The 26559-nt window shown below is 38.0% G+C and overlaps 1 protein-coding gene and 1 long non-coding RNA gene across 4 annotated transcripts in view; one reads left to right on the top strand and one right to left on the bottom strand.

Moving 5' to 3' along the window:
• Positions 1–1207: 1207 nt before the first annotated feature.
• On the bottom strand, positions 1208–6931 carry LOC143443849 (uncharacterized). Its single transcript, XR_013113162.1, has 3 exons — positions 4002–6931; positions 3775–3888; positions 1208–2075 (listed from the first exon to the last, which is right to left on the bottom strand). It is a non-coding gene; the product is annotated as an uncharacterized LOC143443849 (long non-coding RNA).
• Positions 6932–6988: 57 nt separating this feature from the next.
• The window catches only part of Arhgap5 (Rho GTPase activating protein 5), a 65298-nt gene continuing 45727 nt past the window's right edge, over positions 6989–26559 (top strand). Inside the window, exons 1-2 of one of the 3 annotated variants that reach the window (XM_034514656.2) lie at positions 6989–7108; positions 19862–23750. In XM_034514656.2, coding sequence (XP_034370547.1) covers positions 20031–23750 — 3720 coding nt within the window. In that variant the 5' untranslated portion in view covers positions 6989–7108; positions 19862–20030. Of the gene's footprint in view, positions 7109–7203; positions 7445–19861; positions 23751–26559 lie in introns of those variants that run through there. The other 2 variants (XM_034514657.2, XM_076941874.1) reach the window with 2 other exon arrangements.

The following is a 26559-nucleotide window of genomic DNA, read 5'->3' as shown; positions in this document are numbered from 1 at the left end:
AGACCCAGAATGGTCCCTTCAGCTAGACTGTTGGAAGGCAGAGTAATGAATGAATTTAGGGAGCTTAAAGGCTTGTGATCTTAGGAAATAATAGGTAATTGTTAGGGAAAGAAGAAACAACTCAGTTGATCTTACAACTTGAATGGGGAAAGTTTGTTCAGAAAGGTCTAGATATCCAAACCTGAAGACATAGTGGAGTTTAGGAACAGGGATTGTTTTGGAGATAGGGATTTTATCCATGTAGTCCAGGGTAACCTGGAACTCACTACGTAGTCCAGACTGGCTTTGAATTTGTAGCTATCAGCCCTTCCCTGGGATTGCGGACTCATATAAATTTACGTGAAATGAAGGTCAGGTTTTTTGGGGGGTGGGGTGGGACTATCCTTTGTTTGGTTAGTTTTTAATCTTTGTGGAGAGGGATGCAGTAAGGACAAAACTGAAATGGAATCGAAAGCCAGGAACAGCAGTTTTGTCCTGGGTGTGGCAGCAGGTGTGGGTGAAGGCCACATGAATATAAACCGGGAAGCAGGGACAATGCTTCCCAGGTTCCCTGTGCAAAACAGCCTCACCAGCTAACATTGGAGTGGAGAGAGGACAGTTTTCTGAATAAGCACCAATATAACCAAGGAACTTTGAAAATCTTAGCAGTGGACAGAACCTGAGATGAAATCCTGGTCTTCTGTTTTCCCAGTTCAATGGTCTTTCACAACAGACTGACGTGTTTATACTAATTGTTTTGCACTGTAGCAAAATCATTGTTTTTCTTCTTAAGCTGGTATTGTGTTCAGGAGTATGCAGTGATACATAAGAGCTGCAGAATTGCCTCCTCTTAGAAAGAGAAATCTCATTGAAGGGATGGCAGAATACAAAAATAAACACGTAACAAATCCAAATGGGAGGCCGTCTAAATGAAATATATTCTATCATAAAACTTCATTTACAAAGTTATACAGGAACCCGTGGAAGGATCTACTTCCTGCATCAGTGTTTGTGAAAATGATCTATTGGACTATCTAGTAGATGTTACATGAGCCTATCTTCAATATGGGTAATGCTATTTTTGAAACAGGGTCTTCATCTTACCCAGACTGGCCTTAAACTTGAAGTGTAGCTGAGGATAACCTTGAACTCCTGATACTCTTGTCTGTGATAATGTAAAAAAAAAATTTATGAAGCATTTCATGTACCCCACCTTAAGTCAATAAGTCAAATTATTGCAAGATTAAATTTAAATGGAGCCCATCTTTATTATATCATTATTATAATAATTATTGTTGTTGTTGTTATTAATGCAGTGCTGAGGATAGATCCCAAGGACACCTGATGTTGGTGCTGGGATCACAGACACGGGACAGCACACCTTTGGCGTGGCTGGTTTGTGTGGGGCTAGGGATGGAACCTTCTGCACACTCCACGAGCACTCTACCAGTGAGCCGCATCCTCCTCCTTGGATAATACTATTGATTGGTAGATTTAAGAATTTAAAAACAGAGTCATCAAATACAATAACATTCATGTTCTTTGGTTGGCATGTTTTGGTCTGTAAGAACTTTAAAAAGCCACCAAAGTAGTATTACCTAGAATCAACATGTGGCAATATATGCCTATGAGAGATGTTTTGTTCTGTCAGAGGTGACCGTAAATGGAATCCGACCATGCCCAAAGTGGACAGCCTGTGAGACACAAACAGAAAGACTGAAAAGCAAAAGGCTAAAAGACAGAAAAGTGGAAGGTACACCTAGAGGATGAGTAAACAGATTAAAAGAAAAAAGACAAATGGAAGAAAGAAGAAGTCAGTACTAGCTACAGCTCCACAGTCCAGGTTCAATATTGACATACTAACTAGTCAATGATGTCGCCATCTTGTTTGCAAACATTTTTTTTTTTACACAAACCATTATGGCATTATTGCTTTTTAGTGAGACTTCACTCTGCATACAATACTGTGGTTATTTTTCTCAGTGAATATATACTTCTAAAATATAATTTTAAATATTTCCTTACAAGGCTAAGTATATAGATCAATGGTAGCATGCTTACCCAGCATTGGGTGTCCTTGGGCACCATCCTCAGCACTACAGAAAATAAAATAATAATAAATGATAATGATGAAAAATGGGCTCCATTTAAATTTAATCTTGTAAGGATTTGACTTATTTGTCTTAAGATAGAGTACATGAAATGGTTTATCAATTTTTTACGTTATTACTTTTATTTTGTGATGTTAGAAAATCTCAGAATTAATAATGTAAATACTTTTATGAAAAAGGAAATTATTTAATAGTCGTTCCTATAAGAACAAGAGTTAGAAACAAACTCTGTGACATAGGCCTGTTCTGGGCTGTGCCACGGAGGGATAGGAAGTCAAATTACGGAAAGAATTTGATTATTATTCCTTACTATCTACCAGTACTCAGGAGGGTGAAGTGTTCAGGGCTAACCTAGGATGTTACATAATAAAACTCTGTCTCCAAAAACAAGTATTTAGAAATATATAATAGTTTAGCTAAAAAAAAAAGTATAATATTTTGGTTTCTTCTTTTTCCTCAGGAAAATGCATAAGCATGGACTGGTAACACAAGTATTTACCATCTTCTGTAGCTTATAAAAAGGAAAACTGACAGAGCCTTAATTGCAGAGTGATTAGCTGTCTTATTGTTGATTGCAGGAAACTCTTATGCGGCACCAGTTCTTGAGAATGCTCCCTGGTGTCTTAGATCCATAGTTATCTGCTGTTAGTGACTCCCACTCACCCACCAGAGAGATGTTATATGGAGAAACGTGGGCTGTACTTGGGGAAGGACAAGTAAATCAACTTTCATAGGCTTCCCCTCCTTAAAGTGATTATCTCAGCTGGTACCTCAAAACATAATCTATGTCCTTCTGCTAGTAATCAACCCCCCCGAAAGCCATGAAACCTAGAGTGTTCCGTAGAAACAAACATTTGCTAAGCTCTTGACAAACAACCTGGGTTCTGTCATTGTATGGAGCCAAACTCGCATTCATCCTTTCCATCCAGAAGAACTCACAATCTAAATCTGGTCTCCACTAAAAATGAGACAATGCGCAAAAATGAAAACAATGTACACCTGATCAGACAGCCAAGCAACTCAGGTGTCTGCCCCTCAAGTCAAACGGTTGAGGTTAACACAATAACAATCTAGGAGAGAATCTGAATCTTTCATCTAGTCACCCTTTCAATTATTTCTCAGCTTTATAGGGTTAACCTTATTGGGGCTGATTAAATTCAAGCTGTGATCTTTCAAAAAACTCAACGGAGGGTCCAGATGGCCTAACAATACCCCCTTTTGTGAGAGGAAATAACTTGAAGACCTTTTTATTTTGTCTAATTAAAGTCTTTGTGCTGATTAGGACCTGGGCGAATTGTCATTACTCTAAGAGAAGCCCACATTACAAATAAACTCTCTAAACAGTGAGTGTTTTATAGGAGAGAGCTACTTTGACAATGTTAGTTATGTCCTAGGACTAGAGGGTCAGGAACATGACATTTTGAAGATAGACTCTGATAGCATCTTTGGGATTTCAGTCTGAAAATACAGTTCTGGAGAGCCAAGAGAACAAGGCACAGTGGAACAAGAAGCCGGGAAGGTCAAGGCATTCCTGTCCTTCTCTTCCATCCCTGTACTCATGACTACCTTAACTCTTGTCAAAATATCTTCTACCGTAACTGCCAAGACATAATTAGAACTCTTTCATGTTGAAACTATCATTGGTAGCCGTAAAACAAATACGAGGACACCCTAAGCATCTTACCTCAGCAGATGGCTCAGGGGCTGCTTGCATACCATCATTTGCCCTCCTGCAGGAGTAAAGCCCCATCTTGTCATGCATTCCCATGGCAGCAGTCTTAACTTCTGAGACAGAACTCTAGTGAGGAGATGGGAATAGGTTAGGAGGGTTGGAAATGAGTTGAGAAGTGCAGTAGGAAAATAGACAATAGTCTTGCATGTGATTTTCGGTATGGTCATTTGTATCATTACCTCTCCATCTCCTTTGTGTCTGTAATTAAGACAATATTCTGTATTGTTTCTTCCCTGAAAACCCTTCTCGTGTCAGTTAGGCAAAAAAACACTTCCCAAGAGGATTGCCTTTTGTTTGACTTTTTGTGTGTTCTTGGTTGAGGCTCCCAAAGACAACACTGTTATGATCAGCGATTTCCAGCAGGGGGCGTAACTGCTTCTGTAGGGTAAATTTCTGTGAGTATATCATACATAGTTCATGCATTTCCAGCAGAGGATAGAATTATAACATTTTTTATGACTGTCTTATCTTTGGCTCCAAAATGACCATGCAAATTAATACTCTGTTAGGATATGTTGAAGAACTAGGAATTTGTAGGGACAAATACTTAAATTAAAACCCTAAAATGGCTGATTGAAGTGTTAGTCGTTCTCCCCCTGCCCCTTTTTTATTTCAAAGTAAATGAAGAACCAAGTTCCAGGTGGTTTTAATTACCCAGATGAAGCATTTAAATTTTTTATTCCAGATAAGAAGAGTAATAGATGTGAAAAGGTTGGGTAATATTTATTCCAACTCTCACATAGTACCATGAATGAGCTTAAAGAACAATTTCCTCAATTTTTTTTCCTCAAAATATTTTGAGTGGGGAAGGTGAGTGTTTCAAAGTTTTTTCCCTGAAAGCACTGCTCCTACTCAGGTTTAAGAGATGGCGCCTCTACACTCATTCTTTGGTGCTTTTTACCTACAAATATATAGACATTACCAGTCACAGAATGTTGGCTTCTAATCCCCATTTTAGGATTTTTATGGCTACAGAACGCCATGCTTTATTTTTAAAGGAGAAATAATTAACAAAGACAACGGCAGTGGTGACTTAAATATACTAGTAAGTAAATTACTATTAATAATAAGCAAAGCTTTACGTTTCCAAATCTTCTAAGTCAAGATGGATGATTCAGGACTAGAGAGAATGCCAGGTATAAAAATTATTGCTTGAAAACCGTGATAAAGTTGGGGGGAGGGTCCTTTATTAAAAGCAATGAGATTTTCAAGTCGTTTTTGCACCTGGCATCAGATCCTTTAGCTGAAAAATTACACCTTATGCTAGTATTTCTTTTATGAGCCCTGATTTATTTGACTTCACATATGTTGCTAAATACCCATGGTTAAAGATTTTCTGGTTGTTTAGAAGATAATTCCAGAATTATCTTAGTATGAGTACCGTATAATACTGAACATTTTATTCAATTCAGGTTATGGTTTTTAATTGGCTTTAGGCATTATTTAAGGGTTTTTAGTACAAAGATTAAAAAATACACAAAACCACAATCTGTTCAAGCCCATGTAGGGGATTCCTGCTTCCTCTTCCTAATTGTCTTCTCTCTTCCCTTCTGACTTCTCTGTGTCACTTTCCTTGCAATGCTCCTCTGCTTTCTCTCTCGGCCTTAGTTTGTAAGTATCCCCAGAGCACAGCCTCTGGTACAGCAATGGATCAGGGAGTTTAGTCATGCCTTTGTAAAATTAAGGAGTGAATAACAGAGAAATTAGAAATGTCTTTTCTGCTTTTAAACTATTTGCAGTTTACCTTTGAGGAATATGAACAGTGGAGGGACACGGGGAAGGAACAAACAGATCTTCTGCTGGAATATTGTGACAGATTTACTGACGAATATTTTCTAACAAATTTGTACCAACAGGCAGTTTTTGTTTTCTTTTCTGACAGAGCGTAAATTTACTTCTGGATGGCAGCAGCTACGCCATTATAACACTAAAAAGCAACCTTGGCTAACTTCAGTACCTTATGTAGCATAAGAATAATTTGAATTTTAAAGCATTTTTATGTATTTACTGATGACAAACTACGTTCAGTACAGAAAATAAATCTTGCCCCCAAAGAGAAAAATACTCCCCCCACCCCCAGTTACTTTACATGAACCATTGAATTGGAGCAGATTTATTTTTTCCTTCTAACATCTCCGTTTAAAATTAGGGTGACCTTGGGAAAGTCACAAATAGTTTCTTCAGAGCGTAAAGGCCATGATTTCCTTCGTTCAAATTCTCTGCCTCTCCGTATCAGTGCACAGATGAATGGAAAGCTCAACGTACTCCCAAACTTGCCTAATTTCTAACAGTCTCAAAAAAAAAAGACCGATTGCATTTTAAGGCAGTATGAAAGTCGGGAAGCAGATAGTTGGAAGTTGAGCTGATGGTGAGCCCCTGGGGCCACCCTAAACCATCTAAATCTTGGCGTCTGTGTCGTGCCCACGGGGAAAGGACTCCTCTGGCCCTCGCCTGGCTCAGGCTTCTGGCTGAGAGTGGCTCCAGGTCCCAGGCGGATGCTGACTGTGGTCGGTAAGCGATTACCAGGCAGGAGTGGCTGTGCACATCACACACACACACACACGCACACACACACGCGAGTCTCTGCGACCGAGCTCAGGCACATTCTTTCCTTTGCATTCTTCAGTGCCCAGAGACCTTAGACTCCAAGGCTTAGAGGGATTTATGGAGGAGCGTTCGGCGCCCATGCCATCCGTGCCTTGCAACGGCTAACACAGCACTGAGTTCCTTTGCAGGACTCCGAGTTACCGCCAAATGCCGAAGGAAGGCAAGGGAGAAGGGCAGGGGAGGCTCGGCGACCATGCACGGCGTGAGGCGCCTAAAGCGTGGAGGATGGGACGGAGGAGGAGCGGAGCACGGAGAAAGGGGAGAGCTGAGGAAAAACACTCACGCCAATGGGTAACAGGGAAAAGGTGAGAAGGAAGGGAGTAGGAGCGGGAGCCAATGGGTGGGAGAGGCGGAGATAGGGGGAGGGGCAGAAGCCAATGGGGAGCGGGCCCCGAGCGGGGACGCGGCCCCGCGCGCTCGCGCGCCCCCTCCCTCCGGCGCGGCAGCTCGCGCCTCCTCGGCTCCCGGGAGACGAGGGCAGGGGCGGGGCCGAACCGGGAGCGCGGCTCGGGAGGCGTCTGGAGGTGAGCGCCGCGGGGCGGGGGGAATTATGGGGCGGGCGGCGCGGGCACGCACGCGCGCCCCCGTGCTGCCCGCGCCGCCCCCGGCCGGGTGTGTGGCTTCGCGCGCGCGCGCGCGTGCGTGCGTTCCGGCGGTGCGCGCCGGGAGAGATGCTGAGGTAAAGTTCGGGAGAGAGGGAAGAGATCCGTCAGCGCGAGGAGCCCGAGTGGCCGCCATTACTGAGCCCAGCGCGACGGCGGGCGCGGGGGAAGGGGGGAGGGTCGGGGCCGCCGCTGCCGGCAGGCGGGCGGGTTACCGGGCAGCGCGAGCCGCGGGGCTCCGGCTTTCGGGGCGTGTGTGTCGGCGAGGGCGCGGGGAGCGCGCCGGCAGCGAGAGGCGAGCCGAGAGTGGAGGAGGCGGCGGCGGCGGGAGCGCTCCCCAGGAATGTCGCTGCCGCCGCCACCGCCGCGGCCGCTGCCGTTGAGGAGGCGACGGAGGAGACCGGCGTTGTTAGGTAGGACCTCGGGGAGCTAGCTGCGCGGGGCCTGCCTCTCCCCTCCCGCCGGGGACCCTCGCTCGCCGCCGCCGGTTGTAACCAGTTGAAGGGGCCGGGGCCGGGCGGCTGGGTCCTCGCAGGCCGGGCCGCAGGGATACGGTCGGCTGAAGGGCAGAGAGGCCGGAGAGGGGCCGCTTTCTCCACAGGTGACCGGGCCGGGGGCGGCGGAGGCCTGCTGGTCGCCGAGCTCGTGCCGGCCCCGCCGGGCGTCCTCTCCCCGCGCCACCTTCACTTGTCCGGGGCTTGGAGGGTGCGCGGGGAAAGGAAGGTGGCGGGGTCGCCGTCGGCTGGCCGGGCTGCTGATGTTAACGAGTTCCACCTGGAAGGGGGAGCGAGCGCGGTGGGCGCCGAGCCGCAGAAACAGGAGCTCGGCTGCAAACTTAACCGCCTTTCCGGGGGGATCGGCCCTTTCACTTTTTTTTTCTTATCTCCTCGACTCCTCCCTGGGTTCACCACCACATTCCCATCTGCTAAAGCTTGGGGTAAGGGAGTGAGAAGTTGCACTGCGCAACCCAAACACAGACTCCTTCCTGTCGTTTGACTGCTTTACTGGGCTGGGGCTTTGATCCCGAGTTTTTTGCTGGAATAACCTCTAAAATCTTCCCTCGGTTCCCAGCAAAGAAAAGTATCGGGGTGGGGGTGGGGAGCAGCTCGGGAGCGCGCGTGCACTTATCCACACATTAATACACTCCCTCGCACCCTCCCTCTCCAGCATTATTGGAAATGCAAGTGAGGTGCAAGCTCTGGAGAAGCTGAGGCTGAAGGGTGCTAGAAAGTAAGGGCAAACTATTAGAACGACTAATAAAATTCCGAGAAAGTTGCAGGGGAGAAGTTCATACTTTTACCGTATGATGGGAATCCAGTTTGGGTCAGTGCTTAGTAAATAACAAGTAAAATGTACTAAATCAAAACCAAGATAGATGAGTGGATTTCCTCATCCATTTAACCTTATGTCATCAGTTTACTTTTTCTTCTGGGAAGGTAGAAAACAAGGACATTTTTTAAAATGTTCAAGTATGAAACAGTGAAATGCCTCTGTTTACTAGTGTTTGTGCTGTTGCCTTCGGCAGGTGTGTGAGGTAGGGATTGCCCTTCTACTTAAATTCAAAACCAATTTCCAGTTTGAACAGGGTGTTAGGAGTTGTTTACCAGCTTTGAGGAGACCACTCACTTCAGGGAAGAGTTCTCTCAATCTCCATCTAAGAAAGACAGTTCTTCAGGCAACCATTACATCCAGATATGACTATTCCCAAAAAATACTTTGCTTTAAATATAGACTTCACCAAAATGTGTTTGAAAACATTTTGCTGTCATTCCAGTTTATTTGTGTGGTACTCCTTTTCAGTATTTTTACATACTAAAACTGACAGTATAAGGTCACCTGCAGCTTCCAGAAAAATGTTGCTTTAATTTTAAATATCTCATTCTGTGCCTTTTAAAAACTCCTTTGTAATTGACCTGTAGTTTTTCTTATCTATAGAATGTAGAGCAGAGGAAGAAAGTTATAACTGTGGGTCACAAAAGCCTGGTAAGGCATGAGGGAAGTTTATATAAATTGTGGATTTAAAGGTGAAGGATATGTGTTTATTTAACTTAAGGAACTGTAGCTATTGATCTGATTGATTTAAAGCAGAATCCAACAGGATAGACAATTAGATAACTATTGCTTTGGTTGTCTTTTTAGCTACATTCTTTAACTCAGATCAGCATGCCTTATTTTACCAATTTTTGTACATTGATTATTAAGAGCATTGGGAATGGGCTTAGTTACATGTGGATAGAAAAAATTGTCACAGAATTATGCTTATTTATTTTTTTTTTAATCTTTGTCCATTCAAACTATATAGGTGATTAGATTTTTTTCTTCTTATGGTGCTGGACATTGAAACAAGATGTTGCATGGTGCTCTACCACCAAGCTACATCTCCAGCCTCTTTCAAAATTGATTCAGTATCTAAATTAATATCTCAATTCTCTTATGGTTTAGTTTTTGAATAATAGTTATGTACCGCCTCCCCCTCGCTGTTGCTGTTTTAGAATTGAACCAGGCCCATGAGCATACTAAGCAATCATCCTTAGTTGTTGAAGAAAAGCATGTTTCATGAATACTATACTATGCTAAACTTTTCCACTGTTTATTTGGATCCATAGTTTTTTCTTTGCAAATCAAGAAAGCACTGTAGTTAATAACTGATTCAAGAAGCAGCCTATAGTGTTATTTTATGTTTGTAATAATCATTAAGTACAAGAAAGAAATGTGTCTAAAAGAATACTGAGGAAAGTTTAATAAAGTCATATATCTTCCATTTGGCAAGTTCTGTAATGAGCCATTTAAGTGCAAGGTTTTGTTGATTTTATCAAATAGGGGGAAATGTTAGAGTGTGTTGGGTTGGTATACAATACTTACCTAGCACACACACACACACACTCTCACTCTGCAGGGCCCTTAGTACATTCCCTAGTACTGCAAACAAACTAGAATGGAACATTAGAATTAAAACAAAACTCAGACATAAGAATTTAAAATACATTCTTTAATTGAGTTTCAGGCTCTGCTCCTTGCTCTGCTCCTTAGATCCCTGCAGTCTTTGATTAGATGAGACTTCCTCTGATAAGTCACCCTCCCCAAACCAAGGCAGTTTCTGTTTTTAACCTACGAACATCTGCATTAAAAAGTATTAAAGTCTCTGATGTATTATTGTTCATTAATTTGATTGTTTTTATTTAGCACTTTATAACGTACTGTGGGGATAAAGAGATGGATTAGAGAGTAGAATGTAGTTCATACTTCAGTATGAGCGGTAGTAATTGTAGAGGACTAGGTAGATAAAGGTGCTGTGATGTCCAGGAAAGAACAGAGCTAGCCTGTGTGTGCGCTCTCTGTCTCTTGGGTTATCCTTCACAGAAGAAAACAGTTTGGGTTTTTGTTTTGTTTTTTGGGGTTTTTTTTTTTTGTTTGTTTGTTTTTATAACCCTTAGTGTTCTGTAAGCAATCTCCACAGGGCTGTGCTGTAAAACAGTAACTTTTCATCTTACCTTTAGAATTAGAGATATTACTTAGGAAAAGTTACATGTAACTTTTATTTATGGTTAAAATATGACTTAAGGTTTGTCACTTAGCTTTTTCTCAAGCTTTTTATCATGCAGAATTAATTGCAAACATTGGTTTTAATTTTTTTTCCCTTCTGATTAATCTATTGTCCTTAGCAGATTTATTTTATTGGATATCTAGGAACTGTGAGCTATATAAGAAAGTGTGTATGAACTATAGTCTTAACTTCTATCAGAACTTATAGTTGTTTGTTTTAAAATTGAGGCTCCCCCACCCCCAACATGCTTGTCTGTATATACACATGTGCATGTGGGTGCCCTTGGAAACCAGGAGAGGGCATCAGCTCTCCTGGAGCTAGAATGGTTGTGCACTTACTCCCAGCCTTTGCAAGAGGCTCTTAATGATTGAGCCATGTCTCCATCCCTAGAGCTTATAATTTTGAGAGAGAGAATTTGAGATGTGGAACAATGTAAAAATAGTTAAATGTGAGGCTAATACAGAACAGGTGAATTTGGCTACAGGATAGTACTTTACTGATTTAAAATTTGCTATAAAGGGCTGGAGATTGGGCTCTGCAGGAAGAGTGTTGAATATTCTTCTCGGGGATCCAGGTTCTAGTCCAAGCACCCATATGGTAGCTAACAGTTATCAATAACTCCAGTTCCAGGGGAACCTGATGACCTTTTATGGCCTTCATGGGAATTGAATTTACACAGAACACAAACATAATATAGAGGCAAAATACTTGTCTACTTTAAATAAGTAAAACAAAACAAAATGCATATAAAGAAAGTTCTACAAAAGAGGTACTTTTCAAAAGTAGTTAAGATAGTGAGGAGGAAAAAAAAAGATGTTGAAGTGGTAATGTCTGTGGGCCAAAAGTATGTGGGAAAGTGTAAGCCAGATTGGCAAGTGAGAAGAAATGTAAGGTAAAAGTATAAGAGCATCAGTTTGTACCTTATGAGTAAGTTGAAATATTAATACAAATGCAAGGGTAATAAAGAGATCATGGAGAAATAAACTCTCTATTCTTATTGTATTTGACATTCAGCAGCCCTGGAGAGATGGACTATAGTTCTTGGCTTCTAGTTTGGTATAGTTTGTTCATTTTTCTTGTTGAGTATGCCCTTTTACTGATGAAAAATTCTGTGCTTATTACTTGTATGTTTTTCTTTTCTAAGCCAATGTAACACTTTTTGAGTGTTGGCTGTTTAAGGTACTGGTGTATAGGAGTCTTCAGATATTTCTAGGAATACCTAGTGGTCTTAAAATTTTCTGAACTTTATGTTCTTGTTACTCATCTTGACCTTGCCTCATTTTATTACCAAGTTTCATGTCTTTGGAGATAACACTACAGACTCAGGTGATATCACCATCTGTTGCTAAAACTGATTAGCTTTTCATTGAGAAACACTGACTCATTTATTTCGTATTAGACATATGTGCCAGTCACTAAGTTCTCTGTCTAGCATTGTTCTTTTCAGTTCTGCTGAGACAGTTCAGGTGCTTAGCATACAGTAGTTACTCACCTTTGTAGGCTGTGTATTCCATCACATTCAGTCTTGTATTCTACTGTTAGACTCTCCTATTTTTACAAGGTCTACCTCCTGTTTGTTCTTTTATAGGATATATTTTAAATCTAGGCATATTCTTCTACTTTCCAATATGGTTGCCGTGCTCAGTTCACTCTTCATTAATCACACATCTGGAATGACTTCTCTTTGAAAACCAAATCCTATCAAATCTTTTTTGTTCACAAAATTCTTCATCTCAGGACTGGAGAAGTGGCACAGTGGAGAAGAGAAGAGCCCTGGCTACTCTTGTAGAGGACCTGGGTTTCATTCCCTGTCTGCTTTTACTTGACCCGACATTCACTTTGGGCTTCCACAGACACCAGGTACACGTGTGGTGCACATATATACATGCAAGCAAAATATTTAAACACATAGCATACAAAAGAAATCATCTAAGGTTTGTAAACTATGGCCTTTGTCTGACCATTTATTTTTTTATAATATCCTTTTATATTATGAAATAACTATCGAAGTTGTCAGAATAATATTTTAAAATATATGAACACAATATGAAATTCAGAGACCTGTGTGTCTAAATGAAGCTTTATTATAATAGATCAAGATCATTTTATTCTCACATCAAGTAACATGACAGACCCTGGACAATAAGCCCAACCCATTATAGAAAAAAGTTTTCAAACCTTGCTTGTAACTTGTACTTCATTTACTTGAATTCATAACTGCATTTTTAAACGCCATGGTACATATCACATTGCTTGTATCGCTTTAGCTATGGTACTATAAAGATGAGTGGTGGTATGGAGTTTTTGTTTGTTTTAAAGACAAAGCTCATGTATACCAGGCTTGCTTCCAAGTTGCTGTTTAGCCAGAGGTGACCTTGAATTTCTGATCCTCCTCCCTTTGCCTTCTGTGATTGTGTTATGGTAATAGGCACAAATCATAGACAAGACTGTATGTGCCTTCTCCCTTATCTTCCCAGATGATGGAGTCATAGGTGTGGGTCACCTTGACCAAGGTTTATATGTTTGTATGTGCCTGTGTGCCTGTATGTGTGTGTGTGTGTCTGTCTGTCTGTCTGTGTCTGTGTGTGTCTGTGTCTGTGTGTCTGTGTGTGTTTATAGTGTGGAAAATGTTTCTTAGCCTCTTGATACTCTTTTTTAAATGTCCAATATTTTAAAACTATACTTCTTCCTGTGATTATTTGACTTGCTACTATTACCATCTTTAAAAAGAAAATTATGAAACCTAGGACCACTGAGATGGCTCAGTGTTTATATAGATGTTTGCTGTCAAGCCTGATGACCTGAGTTATCATGGTGTAAAGAGAATTGACTCCTGCAAGTTTTCCTCTGATCTATATACACACCTGTGGTGTATATGCCCATACACATACAAAATAACTGTAAGTTTAAAACATTGGAAAACCTTGCTTACAATCATTCATATAATGAAAATGATGGATCCTTTTCTGTATAGCATTACAAATATAGAAAGTATTTAAAAGTATTCCCTTTTCTTACTCCTTAGTTTTTCAAAGAGGGTGAGCATCCATATTAATAGTACTGTCTTCAGGTTAAGCAGGTAGTGGCTAAACAGACATACAGGTTGTTCTCTTAAGTTGATAGAAATGAGATGACCTTTGATGCTTATATTTCTACTACTGAATAAGTAAATAGACTAGTATAAATTTGGGGTAGCTGTCTCATAAAGGCATAGGGAAGAAAGCAGGTTGATCAGTGAAAGATCAGTGAAAGGTAGATTAAGTAATAAGGTTTGCACTTACTCTCTGGGAATAGTGTACCTGGTTTAAAAATGCCTTTCATCAATAAAATCCCCTCCTAACAACTTGAAATATCAAAAGATAGAAATGGATAAAAGAATTACCTTTATTGAATAGTGTTAGGAAGCCCAGAGTTCCTGCTTGGATCCCTTCACCATCTACCTCCTGGAAGTACTGTACTGTTTATCAGTCTATACTGTATGTAAGTGATCAAACTATAGGGCTTAGGAAGATGCTGGATGTTGTAGATTAGAATATTGTTAGACTATAGGTTTATAGCAGTATGTGGATTTCTATTAATTGTGCCAACAAATATGACATCAGGATTATATAATGGTTTTAGAGCTCTGTGCACTGAGCCTGAAGATTTATTTATTTATTAATTGCTAAAAATTATTTTGTTCCCCATATGTGTAAGGTAATCTGGGAGCTAGGAGATGGGGTAAAAACGGAAAATTCTAGATTATTCGCTACATAATTGTTAAAAAATTTAAAAGATTCTCTCTATAACTTGATTATAGTCTAATCTAAAGACAAATTCATAAAATTGACTTTTTACAGCTGTATTACATTTAAAGATTGTGTGGTTTTGTGGCAGAAATCTTGGTTCAAAGGTAAAAGTTAAAAAATGAAAATGATATGATTGGTTTTCATTATTACATTGTTGAATTACTTAGCTACCTTACATATGCTAAAATGTTACCTGTTTTTGCTTATATCACTGATAAGTTTGTCATCAAGAATTAGTAACATTAATAGAACAATATTTCATGTTTACACTAATTTTTTAGTATGAAGTTTTTTTGTTAAGTTATTCTGGATAAATTTACGTTAGCTTATTGAATATAGGATGATCTTTGTGTTAGGTCTGTCTTTAGAAATGTTTGATTACATCAGGGTATTTAGGATTGAGCAAGTAATTATAAAGTTATTTCTGTATAAACAAGTCTTAGAAATGTAATTTTCTATAATAAATACTATGACTTGTAAAAAGGACAAAGTCAGTTATATTTAGGGCTATATTTCTTATTTTTAGATTTTTAAATTTATTTTTCATTTTATGTGTTTATGTGCTTTGCCTGCATGTTTGTGCATCATGTGCGTGCATTGCTGTGGAGACCGGAAGAGGATGTTGGAACTCCTAGAATTAGAGTGTTAGATGGTTGTAAGCTGTCATGTGGGTACTGGGAGTGCAACTTTTTAAAAAATTAGTTTTAACATTTATAAATAAAAATATATGCTTATTCTGGCCAAGTATATTATTATGAATCATAATTTACTTTGATTGAAATACCTTCATTTTTGGAAAAGTTTTCAGCTTAATGTTAAGACTTATAAATCTGTTTTGTGAAGTACTGTTAGGCTTGTTAGACTAGTGTGATAAAGATTTGTTCCTTTTTGGCCCTTAAATCGAGTGAAATGGGAGAGGGGTAGAGTTAATGACATACAATACTTACATTAGTCATGCAGTAGTTTTGGAAATACTGGGGAAAGTACAAAGCTAGGTATGTGTTAAGCATATTGTGTGCCTCACTGTGACTGAAACTGAGAATTTGAAAGTAGCTCAGAACATACAATGTATGATGAGAACATTGTAGTAGGCAGGAATTATAGTAGTAGGACATTAAGGACTTGGCTTTTCCTTTTACAAGTACTGCAAAGTTTTTAACAGAAGACTGGCAAGCTCTGGTTTATAGTTCAACATGAACCTGGTTCTGATATCAAAAGACCAGAGAAAGGGAATTACGCAAGGAAATGAAATTAGAATCATTTACCAAACATGATGGTGAATAGAATCTGGGTTATAGTAGTAAAGATGGCAGGAACTGCTAAGTTTTGTGTGTGTACACACACATCACACATGCATAACACACTTGTGCGCACGCGCGCGCACACACACATACATATTTAAGGCTGGGGCTATTAAGGACAAAGGCACTATAAAGGTGTAAATATTTGAAATCATACTTTTATAAATAGATGCAACAATTTTATGAAAGGGGACAAAAGTTTTTTTATTTAAAGATTAATTTTTATAGATTTGTTTCTCAATTGACAGTAGTTCTGTGTATATGGGATACAGTGTGGCATTTTAGCACATATGATAAGTGATTGGATCAGAGAAATTGGCATATCTTTTGATACCAGAACAGCCAGGTTCTTGTTAAAATATAAACCAGAGCTTGCCATTCTTCTGTTAAAAAACTTTCCAGTACTTCTAAAAGAAAAAGCCATAGTCATTTATTCATATTGGGAATGGTCAAAAACTTTTCTATTAGTTTGCTTTTTTATACTATAATAAAATATGGAGTAAAACCAACTTGAGAAGGATTTATTTGGCTATACATCCTAGGCCCAGTCCATCATTGAGGTAGTCAGAGCAGGAATTCAAGGGGAGCAGAGGCAAGGACCATGAAGGAAAACTTAGAGGTTTATTTCCCCAGGCTTACTCAGCTACATTTCTTATATAGCTCATGTTCATTGGCCAGTCTGATGGAGGCAGTTCCTTAGTTGGGGTTCTTTCTTAGTCATGTCAGGCAACCAACCAAGATTGGCCTGATGAGAGAGAAAAAGGGGGGGGGGGCATGGAGGCAGATGTTCACATGTCTCCACCAGTCAAGGATAGTTTATATATCTAGGTTGGGTATTGGGTTACACTTCTGATTGAGCATTACCAAACTTATAAAGCCTTTGATCAACATTTTTAAAAAATTGTATAAAAGCAAAAAGGAAAAGGGGGCATGGGATAGGGTTTTTCTAGGGAGGAGAAATGGGGAAAGGGGATGGCATCTGAAATGTAAATAAACAAAAAAGATTGGCCATCACAAGTTTACCCCTTGTCAGTTTGACACACAAACATTACTGTGAAAAATCTTCAACCCTTTCTTTCTTTGCTCCCTGGGTCTTGTGCTAATATAATATCACAATATAAAACTTGTTAGGTATACATTTTAAAAGGTCTCAGTCTTTAAAACTTTGAATACTTTAAAAATTCAAAATCTCTTAACAGTTCCTATAAAATCTAAAATAAATGATATAGTTTCTTATTTTAAGAGGAAAGAACTTGGGTACAGTTATGATCAAATAAAAACAAAACCAAAATCTAACAAAAAGTTTAGAATCTTAATATCTGGAACTCACTCATGATCTGGGATACAAAGGGCTTGGGTAGCTCCACAACTTGAGTTCCACCATCCACAGCCCATGCAGCTTGTCTCCTAGTTTCAGGCCGAGTCCACTATGTACCTAACACTGTCTTTTGTAGTCCTTCTATGGCCCTTGCATTTCCAGTATGCAGGACTGTCCACTGTAACAGGCTGTACCTTCACCAATGACCTTTCCTGGCCTCAGACAGTGTCAAGCCACATCTTCTGTATATGATTCTTTCGGTACTAGGGTTTCTACTGCAACTGAGGCTGAACCTTCACCAATACTCACTCCTGGTCTCTTTTCAGGGCATCTTTGATGTTGTCATATAGTGCCATGACTCATCTGCTCTCTGTAACCTCTTCATGCCTTCAGAACAGTACCATATGGAAGTCTTACACATTACCAAGTTCTGCTTTCAGCTTCAGATATAGGCTTCACCCCTTACCCCTAGCTATGTGCTAACTCTGAGGAACTACTTCCCTGATTTCACCTCAGTGATGCTCCTCTCTTACTAATCATAGCAATTTTTCAGCCTCAGCCTACCAACATTGGTTGTCCCACTTAAAGCAAAGATTTTAGTTACATAGATTAATTAAAATGTTATAGGAATAGAGTCTTTGAGAGACTAAAGTCTAAGTATTGAAACTTAGTCCTCTGAAACATCATAAGCCAGACCTCACCTCCATTTCTGTCTACATATCTTCCAAGCTTCAACAACAGTATGGTAAACTCTTAGCACTCAGCCTTTTCTCTCCAAAAGCTCCCAAATGAGCTAGTCTTCTGCCAAAACAGCATGGTCAGGTTCACTCCAACACTGTTTTGTACAAGTTTGGTTCTCTGTTACTGTAATAAAACATTGACAAAACAAACTTGAGGGGAAAAAAAAAGGGTTTATTTGGTGTATAGTTACAGTTCATCATTGAGGGAAGCAGCACAGGCACCATGAAGGAAAGCACCATAGGGGCTTATTTTCCCTGGCTTGCTTAGCTACCTTATATAGCCCATGCCCACCGGCCTGGGGATGGCACTGCCCACAATAGGTAAAGCACTCCTTTCTAGGTGTGTCAAGTAGACAACCAAAATTAGCCATTACACCTCTCTACTAGTTATTTTAAAATAATTGTTTTCAATTCTGATTAGGCTACAGTGATGTAGAACATTAGAAGTTATTATGTCCAGCTGTCCAGCTGTACTTCAATACCCATTATCCATCTTCTCTTCACTTTTCAATTTCCCTCACACTTTACCCAGGCTCCAGTCAGTAGTATTCTAGTCTCTAAAAATATTTTAGGTTAATTGAATTCCTAAGATTTTATTTTTCTAGATTCCTTGTGTAGCTTTTAATTTGTAGAAAACCACTTCATGCTATTAAACTTTATTTAAAAGACAATGTAGAGTATGAATGGCCTAGTAAATTTTTAGAAAACTTAGTTCTAGGAAATAGCTTTATTTTTAAAAAGAGGTCTAGGAAAGTTTCACACAAATATCTATATTATCATTAATTTCTATAAAGTTAATTGACACTCTTGATATAACTTTCTTGATATCAACCCTGAGCTTCTAAGATGAGCTTAAAAGAATTTGAGCGCCCTCACTGAGCTATTAAAAGCAGCACTATGGTTGAGTATGTAAAATTGATAACCATGTAATTTCATGCAGGCCATTACCACTACTACTACCACCATTATTACTGTTCCTTGCTTTCATCATAAGTCAAATAAGTTGACTAAATGTTGTAAGAATAAGTTACTGTGCATGAAAGTAAAATTTCATAAGAAAGAAGCTATATGCATAATTGTCCTAGTAACATCATGTCAGTGCTGACCATAGTTGAAAAGGAATTTCACATTGAATTTAAATAATATGTACATAGTAGGAAAGCAGGGTTCCCATCATTAGTTTATTAGAGATTTTTGTTCTTTGCCCTTAAAAAATACCAAAATTGCTTTGATTAATTAATTAACCATTACACAAATTGTCTACCACTAAGCTTCATTCCGTACCCCAAATCTAAACTCTTAGGAAGTCATAGTGTCCAGAGTTACATTTATGAGTTACATTGTATTTGGATAAGCATATATAGTAGATACTACTAAAGATGTGAGCATTTGGTGGAGATTAGGGTTTAGTTGAAATTTTTCAATAGTATTAACTCCTTTCTACCCTTTACCTCTCCTCCTTTTCTTTTTTCTGCCCTCTAAATTTTGGGAAGATTGTATCTAATAAATTTCACACGAGTGTTAACTTACCAAAAATAAACATTCAAACAAAAACCCCTAAAATTACAATCCTGGGGAAATAGACTTTGAGGAATTCTATTATCTAAAGCCAGTCATTTTATGCTTTTTACGTCATGAGGCTGGAGATTGAAGCTGTTTTAGAGTACTTGCTTAGAGCATGCTAGCACTAGGGCCCTTGATTCTACCCTTGACACAGTATAAAACAAAATTGAGTAAAAGCTGTAAATTAGTTGATAAAGCAGTACATTTTAGTTAGTCTTTATTTACATAGTCTTATAGAAGGCAAGAAAATTAAAGGAGTAGGAAAGATTAGTTATTTTTCAAATTCGTAGAAAGGATTAATTAGAAGCAGAGCTCACATTTGGTTTCTAGAGGCTCGAGGGAATTCATTTTAATGTTTGTGAGCTATTAGATTCGTATATTTAGCATTTATTGTTAGATCTACCTTAAAATTTGAGGCCATGTGTATTTATAAAAGTAAATTATAAGTTGTTTATATGATGTCTTTACATATTAGAATTGTTAGTTTTCATAATACTTTGTTATTGACATTTTTACTTTGTGTATTTCCACATGTGTAACTCATGTAAGTTTTTCATATTTTTTTCCCCTTTCTAGGAAGATGATCCATATGATCTTGAAGAAGACCTTTCTTTGGCAATGAGGGAACTACAAAGAACCAAATATAATTCTGAAATTCAGGATCTGTATTTTGAGATGGTTTTATTTTCAGAATGAAAAGTATATATGGTTACCTTTATGAATGTAAAGACATGAGAAAAGAGTTATGATGGCAAAAAACAAAGAGCCTCGACCCCCATCCTATACTGTCAGTGTAGTTGGACTCTCTGGGACTGAAAAAGACAAAGGTAACTGTGGAGTTGGAAAATCTTGTTTGTGCAATAGATTTGTACGTTCAAAAGCAGATGAATATTATCCAGAGCATACTTCTGTGCTTAGCACCATTGACTTTGGAGGCCGAGTAGTAAACAATGATCACTTTTTATACTGGGGTGACATAACACAAAATGGTGAAGATGGAGTAGAATGCAAAATTCATGTCATTGAACAAACAGAGTTCATTGATGACCAGACTTTCTTGCCTCATCGAAGTACAAATTTGCAACCATATATAAAACGTGCAGCTGCCTCTAAATTGCAGTCAGCAGAAAAACTAATGTACATTTGCACCGATCAGCTAGGCTTGGAGCAAGACTTTGAACAGAAGCAGATGCCTGAAGGGAAACTCAATGTAGATGGATTTTTATTGTGTATTGATGTGAGTCAAGGATGTAATAGGAAGTTTGATGATCAACTTAAATTTGTGAATAACCTTTTTGTCCAGCTATCCAAATCCAAAAAGCCTGTGATAATAGCAGCAACTAAATGTGATGAATGTGTGGATCATTACCTTAGAGAAGTTCAAGCCTTTGCTTCAAACAAAAAGAACCTTCTAGTAGTGGAAACATCAGCACGATTTAATGTCAACATTGAGACATGTTTCACTGCTTTGGTACAAATGTTGGATAAAACTCGTGGCAAACCTAAAATTATTCCCTATCTGGATGCTTATAAAACACAGAGACAACTTGTTGTCACAGCAACAGACAAGTTTGAAAAACTTGTACAGACTGTGAGAGATTATCATGCAACTTGGAAAACTGTTAGTAATAAATTAAAAAATCATCCTGATTATGAAGAATATATCAACTTAGAGGGAACAAGAAAGGCCAGAAATACATTCTCAAAGCATATAGAACAACTCAAACAGGAACATATAAGGAAAAGGAGAGAAGAATATATAAGTACCTTACCAAGGGCTTTTAATACTCTCTTGCCAGATCTAGAAGAGATTGAACATTTGAATTGGTTGGAAGCTTTGAAGTTAATGGAAAAGAGACCAGATTTCCAGTTATGTTTTGTGGTGCTAGAAAAAACACCTTGGGATGAAACTGACCATATAGACAAAATTAACGATAGACGGATCCCATTCGACCTTCTAAGCACTTTAGAAGCAGAAAAGGTCTATCAAAACCATGTACAACATCTGATATCAGAGAAAAGAAGAATAGAAATGAAGGAGAAATTCAAGAAGACTTTAGAAAAAATTCAGTTCATTTCACCTGGGCAGCCATGGGAGGAAGTTATGTGTTTTGTCATGGAGGATGAAGCATTCAAATACATCACTGAGACTGATAGCAAAGAAGTATATGGTAGACATCAGCGAGAGATAGTAGAAAAAGCCAAAGAAGAGTTTCAGGAAATGCTTTTTGAGCATTCTGAACTTTTTTATGATTTAGATCTTAATGCAACACCAAGTTCTGATAAAATGAGTGAAATTCATACAGTTCTAAGTGAAGAACCTAGATATAAAGCTTTACAGAAACTTGCACCTGATAGAGAATCTCTTCTACTAAAGCATATAGGATTTGTTTATCATCCCACTAAAGAAACATGCCTCAGTGGCCAATATTGTACAGACATTAAAGTGGAACACTTACTTGCCAATAGTCCATTGCAGTCGGATCATGGCCGCTTACGCTTGTATCATGATAGTGCCAATATAGACAAAGTTAATCTTTTCATTTTAGGGAAAGATGGCCTTGCCCAGGAGCTAGCAAATGAGATAAGGACTCAATCCACTGATGATGAGTATGCCTTAGATGGAAAAATTTATGAACTTGATCTTCGGCCTGTTGATGCCAAATCGCCTTACATTTTGAGTCAGCTATGGACTGCAGCCTTTAAACCACATGGGTGCTTCTGTGTATTTAATTCCATCGAGTCACTGAATTTTATTGGGGAATTTATTGGAAAAATAAGAACCGAAGCGTCTCAGATCAGAAAAGATAAATATATGGCTAATCTTCCATTTACATTAATTCTTGCTAATCAGAGGGATTCCATTAGTAAAAATCTACCAATTCTCAGGCACCAAGGTCAGCAGTTGGCCAATAAATTGCAGTGTCCTTTTGTAGATGTACCTACTGGTACCTATCCTCGTAAATTTAATGAATCACAAATAAAGCAAGCTCTAAGAGGAGTATTGGAATCAGTTAAACACAATTTAGATGTGGTGAGCCCAGTTCCTATCAATAAGGATGTGTCAGAAGCTGACTTGAGAATTGTCATGTGTGCCATGTGTGGCGATCCATTTAGTGTGGATCTCATTCTTTCACCTTTCCTTGACTCTCATTCTTGCAGTGCTGCTCAAGCTGGACAGAATAATTCATTAATGCTTGACAAAATTATTGGTGAAAAAAGGAGGCGAATACAGATCACAATATTGTCATACCACTCCTCAATTGGAGTAAGAAAAGATGAACTGGTTCATGGGTATATATTAGTTTATTCTGCAAAAAGGAAAGCATCAATGGGAATGCTTCGTGCATTTCTATCAGAAGTTCAAGATACTATTCCTGTACAACTGGTGGCAGTTACTGACAGTCAAGCTGATTTTTTTGAAAATGAGGCTATCAAGGAGTTAATGACTGAAGGAGAACACATTGCAACTGAGATAACTGCTAAATTTACAGCATTATATTCTTTATCTCAGTATCATAGGCAAACTGAGGTTTTTACTTTGTTCTTCAGTGATGTTCTAGAGAAAAAAAATATGATAGAAAATTCCTATTTGTCTGATAATACAAGGGAATCCACTCATCACAGTGAAGATGTTTTTCTACCGTCTCCAAGAGACTGTTTTCCCTATAACAACTACCCTGATTCAGATGATGACACAGAAGCACCACCCCCTTATAGTCCAATTGGAGATGATGTACAGTTGCTTCCAACACCTAGTGACCGTTCCAGATACAGGTTAGATTTGGAAGGAAATGAATATCCTGTTCATAGCACTCCAAATTGTCATGATCATGAACGTAACCATAAAGTGCCTCCACCTATTAAACCTAAACCAGTTGTACCTAAAACAAATGTGAAAAAACTGGATCCAAACCTTTTAAAAACGATTGAAGCTGGTATTGGTAAAAATCCAAGAAAACAGACTTCCCGGGTACCTTTGCCACATCCTGAAGATATGGATTCTTCAGATAACTACGCAGAACCCCTTGACACAATTTTCAAACAGAAGGGCTATTCTGATGAGATTTATGTTGTCCCAGATGATAGTCAGAATCGAATTATTAAAATTCGAAACTCATTTGTAAATAACACTCAAGGAGATGAAGAAAATGGGTTTTCTGATAGAACCTCGAAAGGTCATGGGGAACGTAGGCCTTCAAAATACAAATATAAATCTAAAACTTTGTTTAGTAAAGCCAAGTCATACTATAGAAGAACACACTCAGATGCAAGTGATGATGAGGCTTTCACTACTTCCAAAACAAAAAGAAAAGGAAGACATCGTGGAAGTGAAGAAGATCCACTACTTTCTCCTGTTGAAACTTGGAAAGGTGGTATTGATAATCCTGCAATCACATCTGACCAGGAGGTAGATGATAAGAAGATAAAGAAGAAAACCCACAAAGTAAAGGAAGATAAAAAGGTAAGTTTATTTATGTGTATATGTATATATATTTATAAAAGTGTTCACTTTTGCCTTAAAAGGAAAAAAATATATTTAAAATAATGAGTTTTGACTTAAACTTAATTACTTAACTTAATTAATAACTTAAAAGATCACTAAGTAAATTTGTTATCTCTTTAAAAAATTTTTTTTAAATTCTAAATTTAAAATTCTAAATTTAAAATTCTAAAATATTTGGTAGGGACAGATTTGTTTTTGTTGTTTTAGTGCATTTTATTTCTTGATGCTTTACTTGGAATAGAAGGCTGAGTTTATATTCAGCATGAAAATTATGAGTGGATGTTTATTTTGTCCTTTACATTTTCAATAGTTTAATTTATCTAATGGTATCAGATTTGCATTAAAGTTGTATTTAATGCTTTCTACATCTTTTTTCACAGTAGTATTTTAGGAACTTCTATTACTATTTTTGACTTGATTTCACATAAACCTTCATCAAGGATTTTATGGTTGTTAAGATAATATTCAGTATATTTTTATTCCAGTGTATTGAATGTTACATCAGTTAAATTTAATGGCTTTAATAAATTACTGTGAAGTTCCCACAGCTGATTGGTATTTATCAGAACCAATTAAAGATAATGATATTTTGAGTAATTGTACTCTAGTTAGATTTTCAGTGTATAGTAAACTGCCCATTATAACTTGGATAGAAGTTTTAAAAAGTTTAAGCTATGGTATTTATTTTCCTAATTCTGTAGCCAAAACATTTAAACTTTTTTTCATCTAGCCTAGACATGTAACATATACTCTTATGACCTCATGACATATGATACTAACATTAAATATCTCTGGCATCTTACACATACAAACTTTTTATCACTAGTCCTTTCTACAGTTCTAAGGTGGGACTTTTGTTTGTTTGTTTGTGTTTTGTTTTTGAAATAAGGTCTTGTTTTTCTCAGGTTAGTCTTGAACTGTATACTCAAGGCTGCCTTTGAACTTGTGCTGCTGTTTGAGCCTCCTGAAATTACAGGAGCATACCCCAACATCCAGCCATGTGCTAATGCCTTTTATCACTGTCAAAGCTTCTTTTCTGCTAATTTACACAGACCAATTAAGCATTCTTAATTTGAAAACCAAAATCTAAAATGCTCCAAAACCTGAAACTTTTGGGTCTCATCGTGATATTACCCATGGAATAATTTTATATCTGACCATACCTAATAAATATCAATGAAAACTAGAAATACTTACAAAATTTTTAGACTATTTATAAGATATATGTGAAACATAAATGAATTTGATGTTTAGTCTTGACTCTCATCCTCAAGATAAACTCATTTTATATATGCAGACATCACAAAATGAAAAACAAAAGAGATATGAAAAACTCCCAGATCCAAGCATTTTAAATAATACTCAACTTTATTGTTCAAACTTTCATAAATATCAAGCATCTATAACAGTGGTTCCCAACTTTCCTAATGCTACAACCCTTTAATATAGTTCCTTATGTTTTGGTGACCCCGCAACCGTAAAATTATTTTGTTGCTACTTCATATCTGTAATTTTGCTGTTGTTATGAATTGTAATGTAAATGTATCTGCTATGCGAACCCTGTGAGAGGATCACTGAGTCTCTAAAGGGGTTGCAACCCTCAGATTGAGAACTCCTTATCTGTAGTCTTTTCACTTCAGTATTGCCTTTATTTATGTTTTTAATTTTTCTATTTTGGTTCACAAATCTTAATTGTTTTGCTATCTTGGGGGGGGGGATGGAGGGAGAGAGGAGAGAGAAATGGCTTACTTTCTTTTTTTCTGAGATAGAGTCTGTCAACTGAACATGGAGCTCACTGATTCACTAGGCTGATTAGCCAGTGAGCTTTTGGGATAATAGATATTTGGTATATTGGCCAGCTTTTATGTGGGTGTTGATTAGAATTCAAGTCTCTGGGCTTGTGCAATAGGCATTTTACCAACTGGTCCAACTCTCCATCCACTAGTATAATTTCCACTTAAATAGTAGTTGCAGGAATAGTGAAAAGTTCCTGTACTCCAGGAACAATCAGATTTTCTGGTTGTTTATATCCCGTCTTGCTTGAATATGAAGTATGACTATATTTGTTTGCTTGTTTAAGTATTTGGAGGTTAAACTGAAGGTACTGGAATCTTTGCTATTAAGTGCTTCATCTTGTATTCTCTATGCAAAATTATCTCTAGTAATAGTGGTGTTTTAGTGTTTTTGTTTTCCATCTGGCAAATTGATTAAAACTGGTTAGTTTTCCATGGTTTTCACTTTGCTACCTTTTTGTTAGCACAATAAATGAGTAATTTTTTTTATGAAAATTTGTTCTAGGCATATTCTTAAGGCTAAGTCTGTAATCACCAGACTCAAAAGGCCTGTATTTTAGTGATTCAGTGCTATTTCTTCAGTTTTTTTTAAAAATTAACATTCTCACTTCTGAGCACAGGGTAGGAATATACCAAATATATATTCTGGAATTTTTAACATCTTTTATACCAACTGAATAATCATACAGCTACTTGGAGTGAATGTTACTTCTTAAGTTTCATTCACCTATGTGGTGATTTAACTCTCCAGTTATTTCTTTGATTGTAAGTCCTTTTTATTTTCCTGTTCAGATCTCAAATCTGAGTGTGTTCAAGAGTTGAAAGCATGTGATAATTGAAATAGTATAAGATTTTCATTCTTTTGTTTTAATTAAGCGTATATAAGGTAATAGTTCTGTTTATAATCACTAGCATCTTAGATGCATAGAATAAGAGTACTTTGCCTTTAATTTTTGTCATTTGCTAATTACCTC

This window comes from Arvicanthis niloticus, chromosome 11 (assembly GCF_011762505.2).
Source record: "Arvicanthis niloticus isolate mArvNil1 chromosome 11, mArvNil1.pat.X, whole genome shotgun sequence".
Lineage (NCBI taxonomy): Eukaryota > Metazoa > Chordata > Mammalia > Rodentia > Muridae > Arvicanthis > Arvicanthis niloticus.
This window is presented reverse-complemented; position numbering and strand designations above follow the sequence as displayed.